Source organism: Eubalaena glacialis, chromosome 6 (assembly GCF_028564815.1).
Source record: "Eubalaena glacialis isolate mEubGla1 chromosome 6, mEubGla1.1.hap2.+ XY, whole genome shotgun sequence".
Taxonomy (NCBI): Eukaryota; Metazoa; Chordata; class Mammalia; order Artiodactyla; family Balaenidae; genus Eubalaena; species Eubalaena glacialis.
In genome coordinates, this window is record NC_083721.1 from 101,984,713 (window position 1) to 102,003,347 (window position 18,635).

General features: G+C 31.0%; 1 protein-coding gene across 1 annotated transcript in view; it reads left to right on the forward strand.

The window, feature by feature from the left end:
• Positions 1-18,635, forward strand: part of SI (sucrase-isomaltase) — a 102,796-nt gene that overhangs the window by 67,027 nt on the left and 17,134 nt on the right. Inside the window, exons 28-36 of the mRNA XM_061193469.1 lie at positions 1,324-1,420; positions 1,514-1,626; positions 1,712-1,837; positions 3,335-3,463; positions 4,537-4,647; positions 6,333-6,392; positions 9,383-9,499; positions 10,803-10,890; positions 12,166-12,304. Of these exons, the coding sequence (XP_061049452.1) occupies positions 1,324-1,420; positions 1,514-1,626; positions 1,712-1,837; positions 3,335-3,463; positions 4,537-4,647; positions 6,333-6,392; positions 9,383-9,499; positions 10,803-10,890; positions 12,166-12,304 (980 nt within the window). The remainder of the gene's footprint in view (positions 1-1,323; positions 1,421-1,513; positions 1,627-1,711; positions 1,838-3,334; positions 3,464-4,536; positions 4,648-6,332; positions 6,393-9,382; positions 9,500-10,802; positions 10,891-12,165; positions 12,305-18,635) is intronic.

The window sequence follows — 18,635 nt, forward strand, 5'->3', positions numbered from 1 at the left end:
ATTTTTTTCTACTCCTTAGATAAAGATTTGATGCTTTTTCCTTTGTTACCCTAAGCTGCAGTTGTGCATTTTTATGAGGTTATATTGCAAGTTACAGCTTTAAAAAATGTTTTTATATGCTCATATCATTTTTCCCAATGTTTTGTCTTATTAATGGTGTACATTTCATGAATATTTAATACATTGCACAATTGATATAAACTATAATTATTCTAAACATATAATGGAAAATACATTTTAATAAAAATACTAGCTCATTTCCATTTTTCACATGTGATGTGAACTTAAAGGATATATTCAGTATGAGATTATAAATGTGTATAATGTCATACTGAATTGTTAGATGCTCATACAACTTTTTATCGTCAGGTGTTCATACAACTTTTATTTGTATCACAACAGTTCAGACTTATGAAGGCTGTTTTTCATTTATTCCATTTGAAAGAATATGTTCTACCAAAATTTACCTCTTTAAAATCCTTCAGGGACTTCCCTGGCAGCCCAGTGGTTAAGACTCCATGCTCCTACTGCAGGGCATGGGTTCAATCCCTGGTCGGGGAAGTAAGATCCCGCATGCCCTGCAGCGGGGCCAAAAAAAAAAACAAAAAAAAAACCCTTCAACATTAGTATTGGCATTATTAGGTTAATATAACCTTGATTCTCAATATATAAATTTTCTTTCACATGCTAATCAGTTACTGGGATTCAGTGTGTGTCAATGATATAAATTTGATTAGGGATCATCAACTTGTAAGTTTTGTAACCTTGACAAGATATTTCATGTCCCTGAGTATAGATTTTCTATTGTGAAAAATGAAAAGATCTAGCTGAAAATGAGATTAAATGCTTTGTATATAAACAACATATTATTGTTTAAAATATTATCAAAATATTATGTAAACTTAAATATTATCACATTAAGTACTTAAGGAGTTTGAGTACTTTGATCAGTTTAATCATTTATAGAACATTCTCTTATTAAAAAGGAAGTACAAATTTATAAATAAATTAAGGCACATAACCTGTGAAAAGAAACCCAACTATTCTAAAACCAATGGTTTTTTACGTAAGTTAATGTGGCAGTATTTGTGAGTGTTACACATATGTATATTCATTCGCATTCTCAAATGCAGTAACACTTCAAATAATAAATAGATTATTTTCTAAAAAAATGTGTTTAATTCAATCATAGTTTATGTGTGCAATGAAGGAACATTTAAATTCCTAGGTTCAATCGTAGAGTGAATTTAAATATTACATTTACAAAATTCACATTCTATTATTATTTAAATATATATTATGTTGTTTTTTTTTAAATTTTAGTATAAACTTAATTCCTACGGATTTCATCCCTATTACATGGCTCTGGAAGATGAGAGCCATGCTCATGGAGTTCTCTTACTTAACAGCAATGCAATGGGTAAAACAATTTTTTTTAGTTTATCATATTTTATGTGACTCTTTAATAAAATAATAACATAGATAAAAATGTAATCATATTTTGGACTTCCAGATGTTACATTTCAACCAACTCCTGCTCTAACATATCGCATAATTGGAGGAATCTTGGACTTTTATATGTTTTTGGGCCCATCCCCAGAAGTCGCAACAAAGCAATACCATAGAGTATGATTGCACATTTAAAAAAAAATAAAGTTTTTTTATAATATAAAGTATTTCTCTTTGTTCACAAATAAATTTTTTTTCAAAGGTAATTGGCCAACCAGTCATGCCACCTTATTGGGCTTTGGGATTCCAGTTATGTCTTTATGGGTACAGAAACACTTCACAAGTTGAAGAAGTATATAATGACATGGTGGCTGCTCAGATCCCCTATGTATGTATATCAATTTTTAAAACGGTGTTAAATATGTCATCTATAAAAGCAGAATGAAATAATTAAACACATATACTTTAAAATTATTTTAAGTATTTGGCAAAAATCAGTGCTTGTTAGTAGCGCCAAATGAATTGGATATGAGATTTTATTAGTAGTCTTTATCAGATAGATAAAGTAAAGGGATAATACCATTCCTTTTCCTTCTTTCTCCCCTGTTCCATGACTGTGAGTTGTACTAAACAAGTCACTGTGCACTTGCTTTTCTCTCAGAAGCTTTGGGTCTCATAGGTAGTCAAACACATTTCTTCTCTTCTCGTTAAATGAGAGTAAGAGTCCATAGGAACCTATTTCATCAACTAATGTGACAAATTACAGAAAAAGAATTCGAGGTGAAACAATGATTTTTGCCATGGAATAGACAATAGTTGTCATATTAGAATACAGAATTAGTTGGCTTGCAGAATATCTTCTTCCCTCAGTGTTTGGGAAACTAAATATTCTTAAGTATCCAGAAATAATCACTTCTTGTGATTTTTATTTTTTAGCAACATTAAGGAATCTCAGGGATCCTCCTGGTAACATTTAAACATTGAAATCTAGGATGCTTTGTATATAAGAACTCATTCTAAGAAGAGTAAGAAGGACCTCATTTATAAGACATCAGTACATATAGTAGAATCCAATATATGGTTCCTGAATACATTATTATAGGGAAATTAATTGTTTAGGTTGATGATGTAGCAATACACAAGTGAAAAAAGTGTTTTAAAAAGGAGATTTTTTCATTATTAGGTCTACTATGCTAGCCGTATTTTTATAACACCTAGAAGAAGAAATGGTCTATTAACAGAAAATAATTTTTTAAATGTTATTACGGCCTAAATTAAAGATTTCATAAAGTATTTATTAGTTTAAATATATTTGTAAATACCTACTTGTAAACAATATTTTGCTTATTTAAGCTTGGGCTGTTATTTCAAAAATGACTTTGGTGGATAATAAAAGAATAATTTTATAATTATTGATGGATTTACTAATAATTCTTTCTTCCCCTTTGGCAATATTAGAATTATTTGAAATTATCCCATATTTGCTTTGTGTTTCCAGAAATAGAGCAATACCTATTTCTATATATTGTACAAAATTCCAAATTGCCATTTAATATAATTTCATAACCTCATAAGTCCTTTATTCCTGTGTCTTCCTATTTCCTTTGGAAATTATATAACAAAAGATACTGATTTGAGAGAATTTGTACTTCTAAATCAAAATTACTATTTAATGAACTGTTAACAAAACAGAGCACTTACACGAACTTGCTCTTAGAATATTTTGCATCTATACATGCTACTTTTATTTATTGAACATTACATTACTTGATGAATTCTCTTAGGAATTGAAACTTTCATATTGCTATTACTTTCATAAGTATAATAGAATGTGGCAAACTCACTCTATTGAATCTTACCCCACTAAAATTCTCATATCTTTCAGGATGTTCAATACACAGACATTGATTACATGGACAGGCAACTAGACTTTACGATTGATGAAGAATTCCGTGACCTTCCTCAGTTTGTTGACAAAATAAGAAGTGAGGGGATGAGATACATTATTGTCCTGGTCAGTGTTTATATTTTATATTCTATCTGAGCCTTATTATCTTAGTTTTGTTAAGATTTCTCTCCTGAATGAGGAAGGAAAAGGTGTTTCAAAATATGAAGTATATAATTTTGGATTGTACTCCCAAATCTAAATCTTTCTTCCTTTAACACTTCATTTCATTTACATGGCTGCCACAGGCTACCTTCATTCTTAGGTGTATCCTTAGAGATTTAAGACTAAATAAAGCTGGGAATCAAAGGCAGGTTGTTTTCTAGTAATCACCCAAGCTACAGACTGGTCTCAATTTACAGACACTATCACAAAGGGATGATGGATTTTCTATTCCTATACAATTCTCAACTTATTCCCTGGGACTGCTTCTTATGCTTGTCATGTTTAAAAATTTTCCTTTAAGTTAGTGATTCAGGGGCTTCCCTGGTGGCACAGTGGTTAAGAATCCGCCTGCCAACGCAAGGGACACGGGTTTGAGCCCTGGTCTGGGAAGACCCCACATGCCACGGAGCAACTAAGCCTGTGCGCCACAACTACTGAGCCTGTGCTCTAGAGCCCGCGAGCCACAACTACACTGAGCGTATGTGCCACAACTACTGAAGCCCGCGTGCCTAGAGCCCGTGCTCCGCAACAAGAGAAGCCCCCGCTTGCCACAAGTAGGGAAAGCCTGCGCGCAGCAACGAAGACCCAACGCAGCCAAAAATAAATAAATAAATAAATTTATAAAAAAAAAGTTAGTGATTCAGTGGGAAGAATATTTCATCAATATCTTACAGAAAGCAAGGTAGGTAACCAGAAATCCCATGGAGAAATAAAAACAAAGCAAAAAACACCTGTAATCTTGCTTGAAATCATAGCTAATACATTTTCAAAAGTTCTTAAATTTTCCTTCTAGGGAATTTAGAAGACAATCTAACTAGAACAAACAAGTTTATGCCATCAGCCCCTTTGTCAGTCCATGTGAGAATACAACGTAATGATAATCTAATAATGGAAAATTCTAACATTTTATAACAGCTACTCAAGTGGCTATACTTTTATACCATGGTTACCTGGATTGTATTTCATTTTAATTTTAGGATCCAGCAATTTCAGGAAATGAAACGAAGCCTTATCCTGCCTTTGAAAGAGGACAAGAGAAAGATGTCTTTATCAAATGGCCTAACACCAATGATATTTGTTGGGCAAAGGTACTGAATTGATATCTTGAAAGAAAATAAGTATAAAAATGCTATTTGAAAGTTTCTATTTAATTAAGCCACAGTTAAAAACATATTCAGAGGGAGAGATGTAATGACTTAATAGGTAATAAATAAAATAATACTCTTTGAGTTCAATCCAAATTATTAGAAACAAAGAAAGAATTTATATGTCCTATGTCCAAATACTATTTGTTTCATCTTTAAATTGTCTTTTATTATATTTCTTGGTACCTCTTGTGTTTTATTATAAAACTGACATTAATAATATGGTTATTCGTTATTCTATACTACATGGGTCATTTAAATGTTTGTACTTCTCTTAAAAACATCTCATTGATAAAAGAAACAATGTTTGTAAAAGCTATACTTATAGTATTCCTGACTTGAACAGGGAATATAATTCATTGTATTTCATTTAAGCAATAATATCCTGACCTGTGTATATTAACACATTATAGAAAGCATCCTGATTTGGCTTACGTATAAAGAGTAAAGAAAAAATCCACTAGTTATAACTAGAATGAAAAAAATCCCATAATGGGAGATGTAATTAAATGAAATATGGGAGCCTTTTTGGATCTTGGACCAAAAATAGAATTTTAGTGATAAAAGTGGTGAAATTTGAACATGGACTGTAGATTAGTTAATAATATTCTACTAATGTTAGTTTCTTGGTTTTGATAATCGTACAGTGGTTATAAATATGTTAATATTAGGGGAAGCACAGTGAAGTATATAGAAAAACACTAGGTACAATGTTTGTGACGTTTCTATAAGTCTGAAAATATTTCAAAATAAAAAGGTAAAAGTAAAATAGAAAAAATTATGTGATAAACAGTGAAAAATCACAATGTTTTAAGAAACATTACAGGTATACATTACTGGCTATAGAAAGGGATTTTTTTTCTTCTTACTTTCTCCTCATTTTATGTTCTCATTCTATACATTTTCTCAGATTTCTACCTTTCAAGCACTATTCTCTATCAGCAACTAATTCCTTGTATGTAATTACCACTCTGTGGATTATTTACATTTTTATATGGGACTTTCTAATTTCTACAACATAGATTCAAATCCCAGAGCTTTTGGCCTGATTGTATTTGGGCTCTGTTCTGTGTCTGTGGTTGCGGTAGAAGAAAACATTGGTAGGCAAGGGGGCAGGGGCTGGAGTAGGCATGTGGGACAGAGGAGGATTTAGTACTAACTGCAAAAACCAAGAGGATATTTGCCTCAGCATGGCATCATCCAACTCAGATCTTCAATTCCTTTCATATAAAAATATACTTTTTGTTTTTAGATTTTAATCCTGGAGTAATTGTAGAAAGAGTTTTAATATACCACATTAAATTAAATTTAGAATATGCTTTTCCTATTAATTCTTGACCAGACCTTTTGGTTACATGCATTGTTTTCAAAATCGCTACCGACCACAAAGGATGGTATTCTTTTCCTTATTTGCCCTACTAAAGAGGAGATTAATATGGAAAATGGGACTAGTTTGCAAATGATACATATACCAGAACACAAACTGAAAAAAAATAATTGAAGGAATTACTGATCTGGGGATCTTGAGTCTGTAATATGCTTCTAAAACTCTATTACACTTTGTTTACAACAGTCATACCACACTGAATTTATTTTGAACTGGTTTCCCATTTCTTCTCTCTTTGTAGGTTTGGCCAGATTTGCCAAATGTAACAAAAGATGAAAGTCTAATAGATGAAGCTGTTAATGTAAGTTTCATATTGATTAACTATTTAACTGAAAGAAATTCAGCACTGAGATTTAATGATGACTTTGACCAATAATTCAATTTGAATACTTTCCTTAAAAAAGTGATGGCTTATTTTCTAATTCTCTATATCAGACCATATTAAGTCAGATTTATTTATTTTTTTAAATACCAACATGTTTCAGTCACTCTATGAAGCAATTTTACATTTTATTGTATTTAATCCAAGGAACAATTCTTTTTTTTTAATTTAATTTTTTTTTGTAGTAAGAATGCTTAACATGACACTTACTCTTAAAATTTTAAGTTTAAGTTATAGCATCCTTCACCCTAGGGACAGTGTTGTACAGCAGATCACTAGAACTTATTCATCTCGTGTAATTGACACTTTATGACTATTGAATAGCAACTCCCAATTACCCTTGGAACCCCAGCCCCTGGCAACTACCATTCAACTCTCAGATTCTGTGAGTTTGACTATTTTAGATACCTCATATAAGTGGAATTGTGCAGTATTTGTCTTTCTATAAATGGCTGATTTTACTCAGCATAGTGTCCTTAAGGTTTATTCATGTTGCCCCGTATTGGAGAATCTCCTTCTTTTTAAAGACTGAATAGAATTCCATTGTATATACCACATTTTCTTTATCAATTCATCCATCAATGGACATTTAATTTATTTCAATATCTTCACTCTTGTATATAATGCAGCAATAAATATAGGAGTTCAGATACCTCTTCAAGATCCTGGTTTTAGGTCTTTTTGGATAAATGTCCCCAAATGGGAGTGCTGGATCATATGGTAGTTCTATTTTTAATTTTTGGAAGAATTTTAATACTGTTTTTCTCAGTGGCTGCACCATTTTTCATTCCCACGAACAGTGTACAGGCTTCCAATTTATCTACATCTTCACCAACACTTGTTTTCCCTGTTTTTTGGATAATAGACATCCCAACAGGTGTGAGGTGATATCTCACTGCGGTTTTGATTTGCATTTCCCTGATGCCTAGTGATGTTGAACATCTTTTATCTATCTGTTGGCCATTTGTACGTGTTCTTTAGAGAAATGTCTATTCAAATCTTTGCCCATTTTCTAAGTGGGTTATAGTGTTTTCTCTATTGGGTTGTAGGTTACCTTTTCACTTTGTTGATTGTTTCTTATTCTGTGCAAAAACTTTTTAGTTTGATGTAGTCTCACTGGTCTATTTTTGGTTTTTTGCCTGTGCTTTTGGTGTCATATCCATAAAATCTTTGCCAAGACCATTGTCATGAAGCTTTTCCCTCATGTTTTTTCCTAGAAGTTTTACAGTTTCGGGTGTTACATTTAGGTCTTTAGTCCATTGTGGTTTGATTTTTGTCTACGGTGTAAGATAAGGATCTGATTTCATTCTTCCACATGTGAATATCCAGTTTTCCCAGCACCGTTCATTAAATAGACTATACTTTACTCATTGTATATTCTTGGCACCCTTGTCAAAGATCAGTTGACTATACATGTGTAGATTGATTTCTGGGCTCTTTATTCTGTGCCATTGGCCTATGTGTTTATTTTTATGCCAAGACCATACTTTTAATTACTGTAGCTTTGGAATATATTTTGAAATCAGGAAATGTGATGCCTTCAGCTTTGTTCTACTTACTGAAGATTATTTTGCCTATTCAAGGACTTTCATGGTTCTAAATACATTGTAGAATTGTTTTTTATATTTCTGTAAAAGATGCCATTGGGATTTTGACAGGGGTTGCATTGAATCTACAGATTGCTTTCAATACTATGGACATTTTAACAATATTAATTATTTCAGTTCATGAGCATGGATTATCTTTCTACTTTTCTGTTTCTTCTTCAATATCTTTCAGAAATGTTTTGTAGTTTTCAGTGTACAAATCTTTCATCTCCTTAGTCAAGTTTATTCCTAAGTATTTTATTGTTGTTTGTTGCTACTGTAAATAAGATTATTTTCCTTTCAAACAGTTTATTTTAGTCTATAGAGATGTAACTGATTTTTGCATATTGATTTTGTATCCTGCAACTTTCCTGAATGTATTTATTAGTTCTAATAGTTGTGTGTGTGTGTGTTCTTTAGAGATTTCTACATATAAGATTACATCGTCTACAAACAGGGACACTTTCACTTCTTCCTTTCTGATTAAGATGCTTTTTTTCCCCCCTTATTTATTTCTAGTTATTTGGGCTAGGATTGCCAGGACTATGTTAAATAGAAGTGGCAAGAGTGAGCATCCTTGCCTTGTTTCTGATATGAACTAAAATTCTGAAAGTTTTTTTCTAAATGAGTATGATATTAGCTGTGGGCATTTATTATAGAACCTTTATCATGTTGAGGTAATTTCTTTCTATTCCTTGTTTGTTGAGAGTTTTTATCATGAAAGAGTGTTGAATTTTATCAAATAGATTTTCTGCATTGCTTATTGATATGACCATGTGATTTTTATCATTCGTTCTGTTGATGTGCTTAATCACAATGATTGATTTTTGTATGTTAAATAATCTTTGCCTCACCGGGAAAAATCCCACTTATTCATGGTGTATGATCCTTTTAATGTGCTGTTGAATGTGATTGCTAATATTTTGGTTGAGGATGTTTGCATCTCTACTCATCAGATATTGTTAGGTTGTCTGAAACTAGAAATGTGTCCATTTCTTCTAGGTTATCCAGTCTGTTGTATAATTATTTATCATGTCCTCTTATGATCCTTTCTATTTCTGTGACATCAGCTGTAATTCTCATCTTCTCTTTTATTCTTAGTCTAGCTAACAGTTTGTAAATTTTGTATATGCTGTCTATAAGAAACTCAGTTTAGATTTAAGGACACACATAGGCTTGAGTGGCTGGAGGAAAATCATACACATTCATTAAAGTTGAGATCAGGCTGCCTTCACTATCACTTGTGAATCTGACAGATAAATGTCTGACTGACTGGTCTGTCTTATGACTTTCTATATGTGGGTCTAAATTTTGTTTTTACAGGCTTCCAGAGCTCATGTAGCTTTTCCAGATTTCTTCAGGAACTCCACAGCAGAGTGGTGGACAAGGGAAATTATAGATTTCTACAATAACCAGATGAAGTTTGATGGCTTGTGGATTGTAAGTAAACTTCAAGAAATTTATATTTTAAGTTATTTATTGTGTATTGATTATGCAAAATTCTTACTAGATTTTAATAATGTTAACAAAGTATTCTTTATGAAATTAGCTCACTCATTTTTTCCATAGAACTTTCTTATGCAAAAGACTGCTAAAATGCAGTTTTAACAATTCAGTTTAAGTATTTATTTGCTTTTTCCTGAATATTAAAGTTGAATATTTTCAACTTGACCAAGAGACCAAAAGAGTATCTTTATATAATGATTTATAAATGCTTATAAATATTTATTTTATTTTCATTCGATATAGATATAAGTCTCACACTCGACTGTCAGTCTTTGGTGTAAGAAGTCATAAACTCTTACAGATGTAGCAAAATCATCTTCTAAATAATATCCTAATTTTAACTTTAAAATGCTGGCAATAAGATTTTTAATATAATTTTGAGATAGCATATAAAAAGAATTTACTTTATCACAAGTAAATATTTAATACAGGAGATATTTACATAATACTTATCTAGATTTTTGGAGGTGACATTTCTACTCTGCTGATTTTTCAACATGTATGCATTAATTTACTTACTTTTTTAGTTAAAGAAACTTATAGAGGTGTTGTTATGTACAAGCCTTGAGGATGTAAAGTTGTATATAGTTTTTTTTAATTAATGGGAAATACAGGTTTATTTTATATATAAAGTTATGTACTATAAGGGATTCCATTAAATATATCCCCAATAATTATATCTTGATCCAGAAAAGATAACCTTTTTATGATGGAGGAATCACCTTTAAATGGCAACTAATTTATATATTTATATGATGGTCCATTTATATATGGTTACTAAAATTCTGAAATGTGTACTCAATAGAGATACTTTTGAAATTTTCTGTATTTGTAAACTATTATCTTGTGGTTTTAAAAACCACAAATCATTGTTTTAAAAAAACTGATACAAGGCTCCAGGGCAGAAGTGGAGGGAAAGACATGGGGGAATATACACTATTATAATTTAATGTCTAGAAACATAGAAAACAATTCACTTTTATATAGATTTTATCTACAGAGAAAAATAGGACATTTTATGGTTTTCAAAAGGAGATGTGAATTGTAAAATGTTAAGAAAGACTGAGCTAAACTAAATTCTTTAGTATTGTTGAGAGGCCTTATACTTTTGCTTTTTAGAATAGTAAAGTGCTATTATTCGAATATCCTACTTTAATTTACTGGGTCTCTGAATTAGTTCTTTTAAGAAGATATGCCCTGAATTTGTTTTTTGTTTACTTTTCTTTCTCTTTTTAAGGATATGAATGAACCATCAAGCTTTGTAAATGGAACAACTACTAATCAATGCAGAAATACAGAGCTAAATTATCCACCTTATTTCCCAGGTACAATATTGCTGCTGTGCCTTGGATGTTATCTTGCTATTATTATTTATTAATCAGGTTTATATACCTTATGACATAGAGAACAGGATTCACATTTCCAATTCTCACTACCTATCTACACACTGGACCACACCTCAACCCATTACCAATATCATCTAAATCATCTAACATTACTTCGAGAAGAAAACTCAAGAAACGTGTTTTATCTATATGAATACATTTCTAAATTTGGAATTGTTACTTTGATTTTCTTAAGAATCTTCCCAGATTTGAGAATTCTCAGTATTCTTTAAGATAAAAAATTAAAATCTTTTATAAAGATTTTTTAAAGTTTTTCTTTATTAGGAAAAAAGTGAAAGAATGCTAACAACACTTCTTTGGTTGTCCCTGACCTAGGAGGGAAAAGTACAGTCTTTCAGCATTCATCCTCATGCTCTTATAGGCAGTAAACTGCATGAACAGTTACATCTAAAGTGATGGCAAAGCTCTGAAAATTTGCATCTGAAACTGAGAAAATATGCCAGGGCTTTATGTTAGCAAAGGGATTAAAAAAAAAAATCTATTTAATCAGTATTTCTCATCTAAATGCATAAAACATAGTAGACTTTTCGGAGTACACTTACTTTTCGGTTTTTTTTTTTTTTTTTCTTTCTTTTTTTCTCTCTTTTTTAAATATATTTATTTATTTATTTTTGGCTGTGTTGGGTCTTCGTTGCTGCGTGCGGGCTTTCTCTAGTTGCGGTGAGCGAGGGCTCCTCTTCGTTGCGGTGCGCGGGCTTCTCATTGCAGTGGCTTCTCTTGTTGTGGAGCACTGGCTCTAGGCACGCAGGCTTTAGTAGTTGTGGCTCATGGGCTCTAGAGCGCAGGCTCAGCAGTTGTGGGGCACCGCCTTAGTTGCTCTGCGGTACGTGGGATCTTCCCGGACCAGGGCTCGAACCCGTGTCCCCTGCGTTGGCAGACGGGTTCTTAACCACTGTGCCACCAGGGAAGCCCACTTTTCAGGTTTTTATGAGTTCATTTTAATTAGTAACATTTTTATTATTGAATATAGTAAAATTGTGCACATATTTTCCAGTCACAACTGTAACTGCAATCACATTGCAGACCATTTTTTCATTTATAATTAGCATAAACAAAGTGCACAAATGGTTAAAAAATCAATAATATTTTCAAACAATGATTAATGTTTTGCCAAAATAATTTATAGTTACAATTTACATATTTCAATATAGGTTACTTTATAACATATTCATTTTTTTTATTAATTCTCCCCAGAACTCACAAAAAGAACTGATGGATTACATTTCAGAACTATGTGTATGGAAACTGAGCAGATTCTTAGTGATGGATCATCCGTTTTGCATTACGATGTTCACAATCTATATGGATGGTCACAAGCGAAACCTACTTATGAGTAAGCAATCTTCATAATCATCGTTTCTGACTCTTATTTTTTAGATATTAGATTTAATGTTACCTCTTTTGAGTCCTTCCCTGCTGACCTTATCTTACTTGGTCCTTCATGACACTTAGAATAATTGTCTCTCTCTCTCTCTCTGTATCTTTGTTTTAAATTTTTATCCAATTCCCAAAAGAACCCTGAACCATTTTATTTTGTTCCCCAGTATGCACCCAGCTTATAGTAGCAAAATGCCTAACAAATAGTCGGTGCTCAAAGAATAATTTTTAATGAATAAATGAGTAAATAATATATAGTTTGATGTCACTAATTAAAACATAAAAGGTTGACTAAATCTGCTATTTAAATCCATTATTAGCAAATAAGAATATATGTCAATGACCTTAAGCTTCTCAAACTTTAATATCCATATTAAACAAAATCTTATATGAGGCTAATGATGGTGGAATACAGGCCATTCTTTGAGTATCAAGTCTTTATTAACACTGTGCAATAAAATGTTCTGCAATGATAGAAATGTTCTATAATTCTCTATTGTCCAATATGGTAGCCACTAGCCATATATGGTTGTTGAGCAATGTGGCTAGTGTGACTCAGGAATAAAATTTTAAATTTTATTTAATTTTCATAAATGTAAATTAAATAGCCCCACATGGCTAGTGGTCACTATATTACACAGTGCAGCTCTAGATCACTGGTTCTTAACTACACACTGTAATCAACTGGAGATTTTTTTTTTAATTTTTATTTTATATTGGAGTATGTTTGATTTACAATGTTGTGTTAGTTTCAGGTGTAGAGCAAAGTGATTCAGTTATATGTATACATATATATATTCTTTTTCAAATTCTTTTCCCATTTAGCTTGTTACAGAATATTGAGTAGAGTTCCCTGTGCTATACAGCAGGTCCTTGTTGGTTATCTATTTTAAATATAGTTCAAACTGAAGATCTTTTAATAAATGCTGATTTAATTAGTCTGAACTATAGCATAAGCATCTGAATTTTTAAAAATCCCCCAGGTGGTTCTAATGAGTATCCAGGGTTGAAAACCACGGCTCTAATATAGGACGGAAGTTGGTAAAAGAATGAAAAGCATTTTGGAGTAAAGGGTATGGGTAATATTTCCTCACTTAGTGAAACATGCTTATCTTATTTCTAGCACCAAACTCTTTTTCAACCTAGAATATGTGAATTATTTAAGATATTATTACATGAATGAATGACTACAGATTTGTTGACTAAATCCCAATGTAAGGGCACTAAGAACACGCAGAAAGACTAAGGAATGTCAGCAGGACAGGAATAAAGATGCAGAGAATGGACTAGAGGACACGGCGAAGGGGAAGGATAAGCTGGAACAAAGTGAGAGAGTAGCACTGACATATATACACTACCAAATGTAAAACAGATAGCTAGTTGGAAGCAGCTGCACAGCACAGGAAGATCAGCTCGGTGCTTTGTGACCACCTAGAGGGGTGGGATAGGGAGGGTGGGAGGGAGATGCAAGAGGGAGGGGATATGGGGATATATATATATATATGCATACAGCTGATTCACTTTGTTATACAGCAGAAACTAACACAACATTGTAAAGCAATTTTACTCCAAAAAAGATGTTAAAAAAAAAAAAAGAGTACACAAACTGACAAAAAAACAAAACCTGTGTAATGTGATAGATACTACAATAGTGTTATGAGAAACAAGGAGAGTGCTCAGCTAACTCTATCAGGAAAATAGAAGTGACATCAAAAGAAAAGTTATCATTTGAACTGATCTTGAAGAATAAAAAGAAATATGCCAGGGAGTAAAGGAAGGAAACTACATTTCACCAAGGCAAAGAAAGTATATAAAATTTGTCATAAGATATTTCTAGGATGTCTATGGCCACCTAAACCATAATAAGTGCATTATAGCTTTTACGATTGGGATCTGTGGATAAGAATCATGGATTTGCTCTTTGTTGATCTGTGACAAGGATATGGTTGGCACACTTCTAGGATTTAATGAATGTGTCAGTATGTTACTAGACAATGCCAATGAATTTAAAATCTCCATGGAAGGAGGAATAATCATCAATTAAAATATATTTGGCTAAGTAGAAATAAAACAATGCTGGTTCCTGGGAAATAAGGATCTGAGGTGGGGATGAATTTCCTTGTCTTGTGCTAGAATTTTGTGTTGTTTGACAATAACATCAAAATAGAGGCTCTTCAAGATTCTAAATGCTATTATGCAGTAATTCAAAGTTGTGTATAAAGAGACACCACTTTGGAGAAACACTGACAATGTCAACTTGAAAAAATTCATAATAAATATTTTGTAATATAAAAAAAGAGTAAACAAACTGGTCTTCAATAATGCCTGTTTATTGGGACAAATGCTTCTTCAATTAACCCTACTGGAACATAATATTGGAGCACAATTATCCTCAGCTAACCTCACTTTACCATAAAGCTATAGATATTAAACATAACAAAAATATTGAGAAGTGACTGATGAACTCTTTGGCAAAACTTACGCATCTTGAGATGAAAGTATGTACTTTAAGGAAAATTGGAAGAAAACTTTTTTTCATAGAGGGCAGTAAATTGAACTTCTGGAGCACATTACAGAATCTAGCATGGTTCCTGACACACTGTAGGATGTTTAGTAAATTTAAATGAATCAATTTTTATCTCACCACAACTATCAAAATTATATAAATAAATTCAAGGCAAAAGTAGGTAAATTTCTAAATAGTTGGTATACAAAGGTGTTTAGAGATGTTTAAGAACCATTTTTAACTCTTAAATAACATTATGAAGAAGAAAGATATCAGTACAATCTTCCAAAGAACATCCCTTTAATAATGTTAATTTTGCTCCTGTCCATGAAATTTTTCAGTAAAATTTAACCACATTTGTTGTTTAAGTTAAACAGATTAATAAATTTTAAATGTTGAGTTAAAAAGCCCAATTTATGCATAGCTATAGACTTTTTATATCTTTTAAATACTTTCTTACTATTTAATCTTTTCAGTTATATGAGAAAAAAATTGTTGAACTCTCCTTCAGATATTTTAGAGATTAAATATAGTCATTATACGTTTAAAGACCTTGACAAATGTAAAAGGATGCTATAAATAAATTACGTTTAAGCAAATAATGGAAAGTAAAGACTTTTTATCATTTGAGAAAACTGAAAGGATTAAGAGTGTAATTTATTTCTTCAAGTTACTCAGACTGTACCATTTTATTGTTCCTTTCTGTGACTCATTTTCTGTTTTCAAAATTGGCACACATTTGACATTCACCTAGTTCTTGTTATTGTGCTCTTCACTTAACATGAAACAAACAACCAAAACAAGAAAAGAACATAATGAGTGGATGCAGAAACAGGAGGTAAATAATCAGCTTGAAAGACTGCAAACAGTTTCATAGAAAAAAACCTTGGAGATCAGTGGCAAATGAAGAAGTTTCATGTATAAATCCCATGCAAAAAGTTTTCAGTCTTCAATTGATCTTTGTCTTCTTTAAAATTCAATGTTGTACTGAAATAAAGCCTATGCTTCAGATGTAGGGAGAAATATATTTTTAAAATTTCAAATTGTGTGTTTAAATCTCAGATAATTATCCAAGGATTATACAGCTATATATTCCATATTTTCATCTTCAACAATACCTTGAATGACTTTTGAGAGTACTACATATTTTTCATTAGAGAGAACATAGAAAAATCAAAATCTTTGACTCCCTTTGGAAGTTCAGGTTGTGTTAAGTATATAATTTTTAAGTAAATGCCCAAGATTTTTGTAATCTTAATTTAGAATGAAATAAAAATGTTAATAAATATAAGTTCTTTCCTCAGATATTCCTAGAGACTGGGTTATTTTGCAACTTGGAAAATTATGTTGCTTTTCAATGTTTAGTGAATCTAACCTGAAAAATAAAAGGGGCTTTTTTGGGGGAGAATTGTGTACTATAGGAAGTGACCTCTTCTTGCAATTTTTTTAACAAAAAATAAGACCGGTGTAGATTAAAAAAACAAACACTATACAGCTCATATATAATTTGGAAGTTTTCTTGGTTATAGCTGTAACTTTCTCTTAATTAACTGTTAGTAACTTGAAAAAATACGGAATACGTGTCTCTTAGATATTACTTTCTGATTAATATGGCTGAGTTGAACATTGATATAGCTGGTATCAATGTTTAAAAAAAATTGAGATCTGAATCCATAAAACCATTTCCATGGTTTAGACTTTCACATTCTTCTCACTAAAGAAATCTCAAATTTAAGTTTTACTTATACTTTACTTATACTTTACTTATATATATCAAAAACAATGGAAATATTTCAGCTTACAAAAAACTTGTTATCCAACTCTAAAACTAAAACTGAAACTACATTTTCTGATCTAATGGTGATTCTTTTTGAGTTGTGAAACTGGCAAGTTACTATTTCTAATGGATAGTAAATATATAATACTAAATTTTTTGCTTTCTAAAAATATAATTCAAAAAAAGTCTTTAGTTTTCAAAGAGATTTTTAAAATAAACATTGAGAGAAACAATCCTATATAACTTTCTCTTGTTTGAGCATTACTGGCCAGTATTCTAAAATAATTTAATATCACCCAGCCAGAGATAGCAGTATTTGGGGTATATTTACCAACTAATTTCATCAGTAATTAAAAACAATAGTCAATTTAATAATTCTGAAATTATTATCTTTAGAAACCATGACAAAAATAAAGATATTTATTTATTGTTAGGGCTTTAAAATATTTAATTTTTTTTTCAATTCAATATACTCCTTTCACATAACCCACATTTGTAATCTACATGTACAGTTTTCTAAAAATCATTGTTTTCCTTTATAAGGACTTTTTCCCCAATAACATAAGATATTTTTATAACTTTTCTAATACTTTTCAAAAACTGCTCATGTAGACAATTATAAACATGTAATAAAAATGTTTCTGTAACACAACATTGAAATTCTTTTTATAAGCTAAATTTTCCAAATCAACTTGTAACAGAGAACAAACTGTATTATGGTTGAAAAGTGTTTCTTAAAATTAAATTAAGTTCATTGTGATTAACCATCTGTAAAGTTGGAACATGATGGAAATATCTACAAAATATTTATAGCTATGTAATTTTAAATTATAGTTTTAGTGGTGGCAAGTGATTTCCCAAATAAGAAATATTCTGTGAAGGGTTACAAAGGAGATTTTTCTAATGCAAGAGGTTAGATTTCCCTTAAGAGAAAATTGTTGTGAAAATATTTTATGCAGAATTCTTCTCAATCAGAAATCTAAAAAGGCATATATTTGGTTATTAACTTAAAGCCTCAGTAAAGACTTTTTGCAAAAGTAAGACATAAGGCAGAAAAAAAGAACCTTCAAGAATATGTATTTCTTGTATGTGGAAACATTAAAGATTTGGGACAACTCTATCCTTGTAAATAATTTTTATATCAATTAAATAAAATGAATTTTCTTTACAAATTAACTAAACTTAAGATATGTTTCCATGAAGATTTCTAAACTGATCATCAGTTCTTCAATTCCCTATATAAATATACATTCATTTCTTGTTAAATGTCTGCAGATATGTGTGACATATGTTAAATATATTACTGATTCTCAATTGACTAGATTCTTTATATTTGTTATAAAAAATGAAGCAGTGAAGATATTTTTTCTTATATGATTTTTTTAAAGGGAGACATACAAGTAGGAAATTTTAAGTTAGCAAATACAATATTGTTTCTATTATCAACAGATGGTTCAATATATCATCATATGTCTGTTTAAAATATTTTCAGTTTCCTGTAATTTTGAGATATTCATGAATTCAAAAATTTCTTCAGCTACTATTATACTATTATACGTATTAGGTGTAAGGAATATAAAGAAGATTAAGTCAGTCCTTAACCTCAAGAATCTCAAGGTGTCACTGAAGAAGCTTTATGTATAAACAAATAAGTACAATTACTGTGGCCCATCTTTAACAAGGAAATGATTAGATACAGTTTATAACATGGTAGTGGGTTACAAATCTGCCTAATTAAGTATTTGAAATATTTCCTCCTGATATAGGTCTCTAGTCCTTGCTCATATACAAATTATTTTAAGTAACATAAAAATAAACATTTTCTTTCCAATTAATATATATATATGAATACTCCCTAAAACGGAGTATTATAGCAAATATTCTCTGCAGAGTAATATGAAGATTAAGTGTTGATAAGTTATAAATAAGAAGGGTTGGAGCAATTAATGGAGCCTAAATCTTTATTAAGAGAACACATTTAAGTAGAATAAAATGTGTTCATTC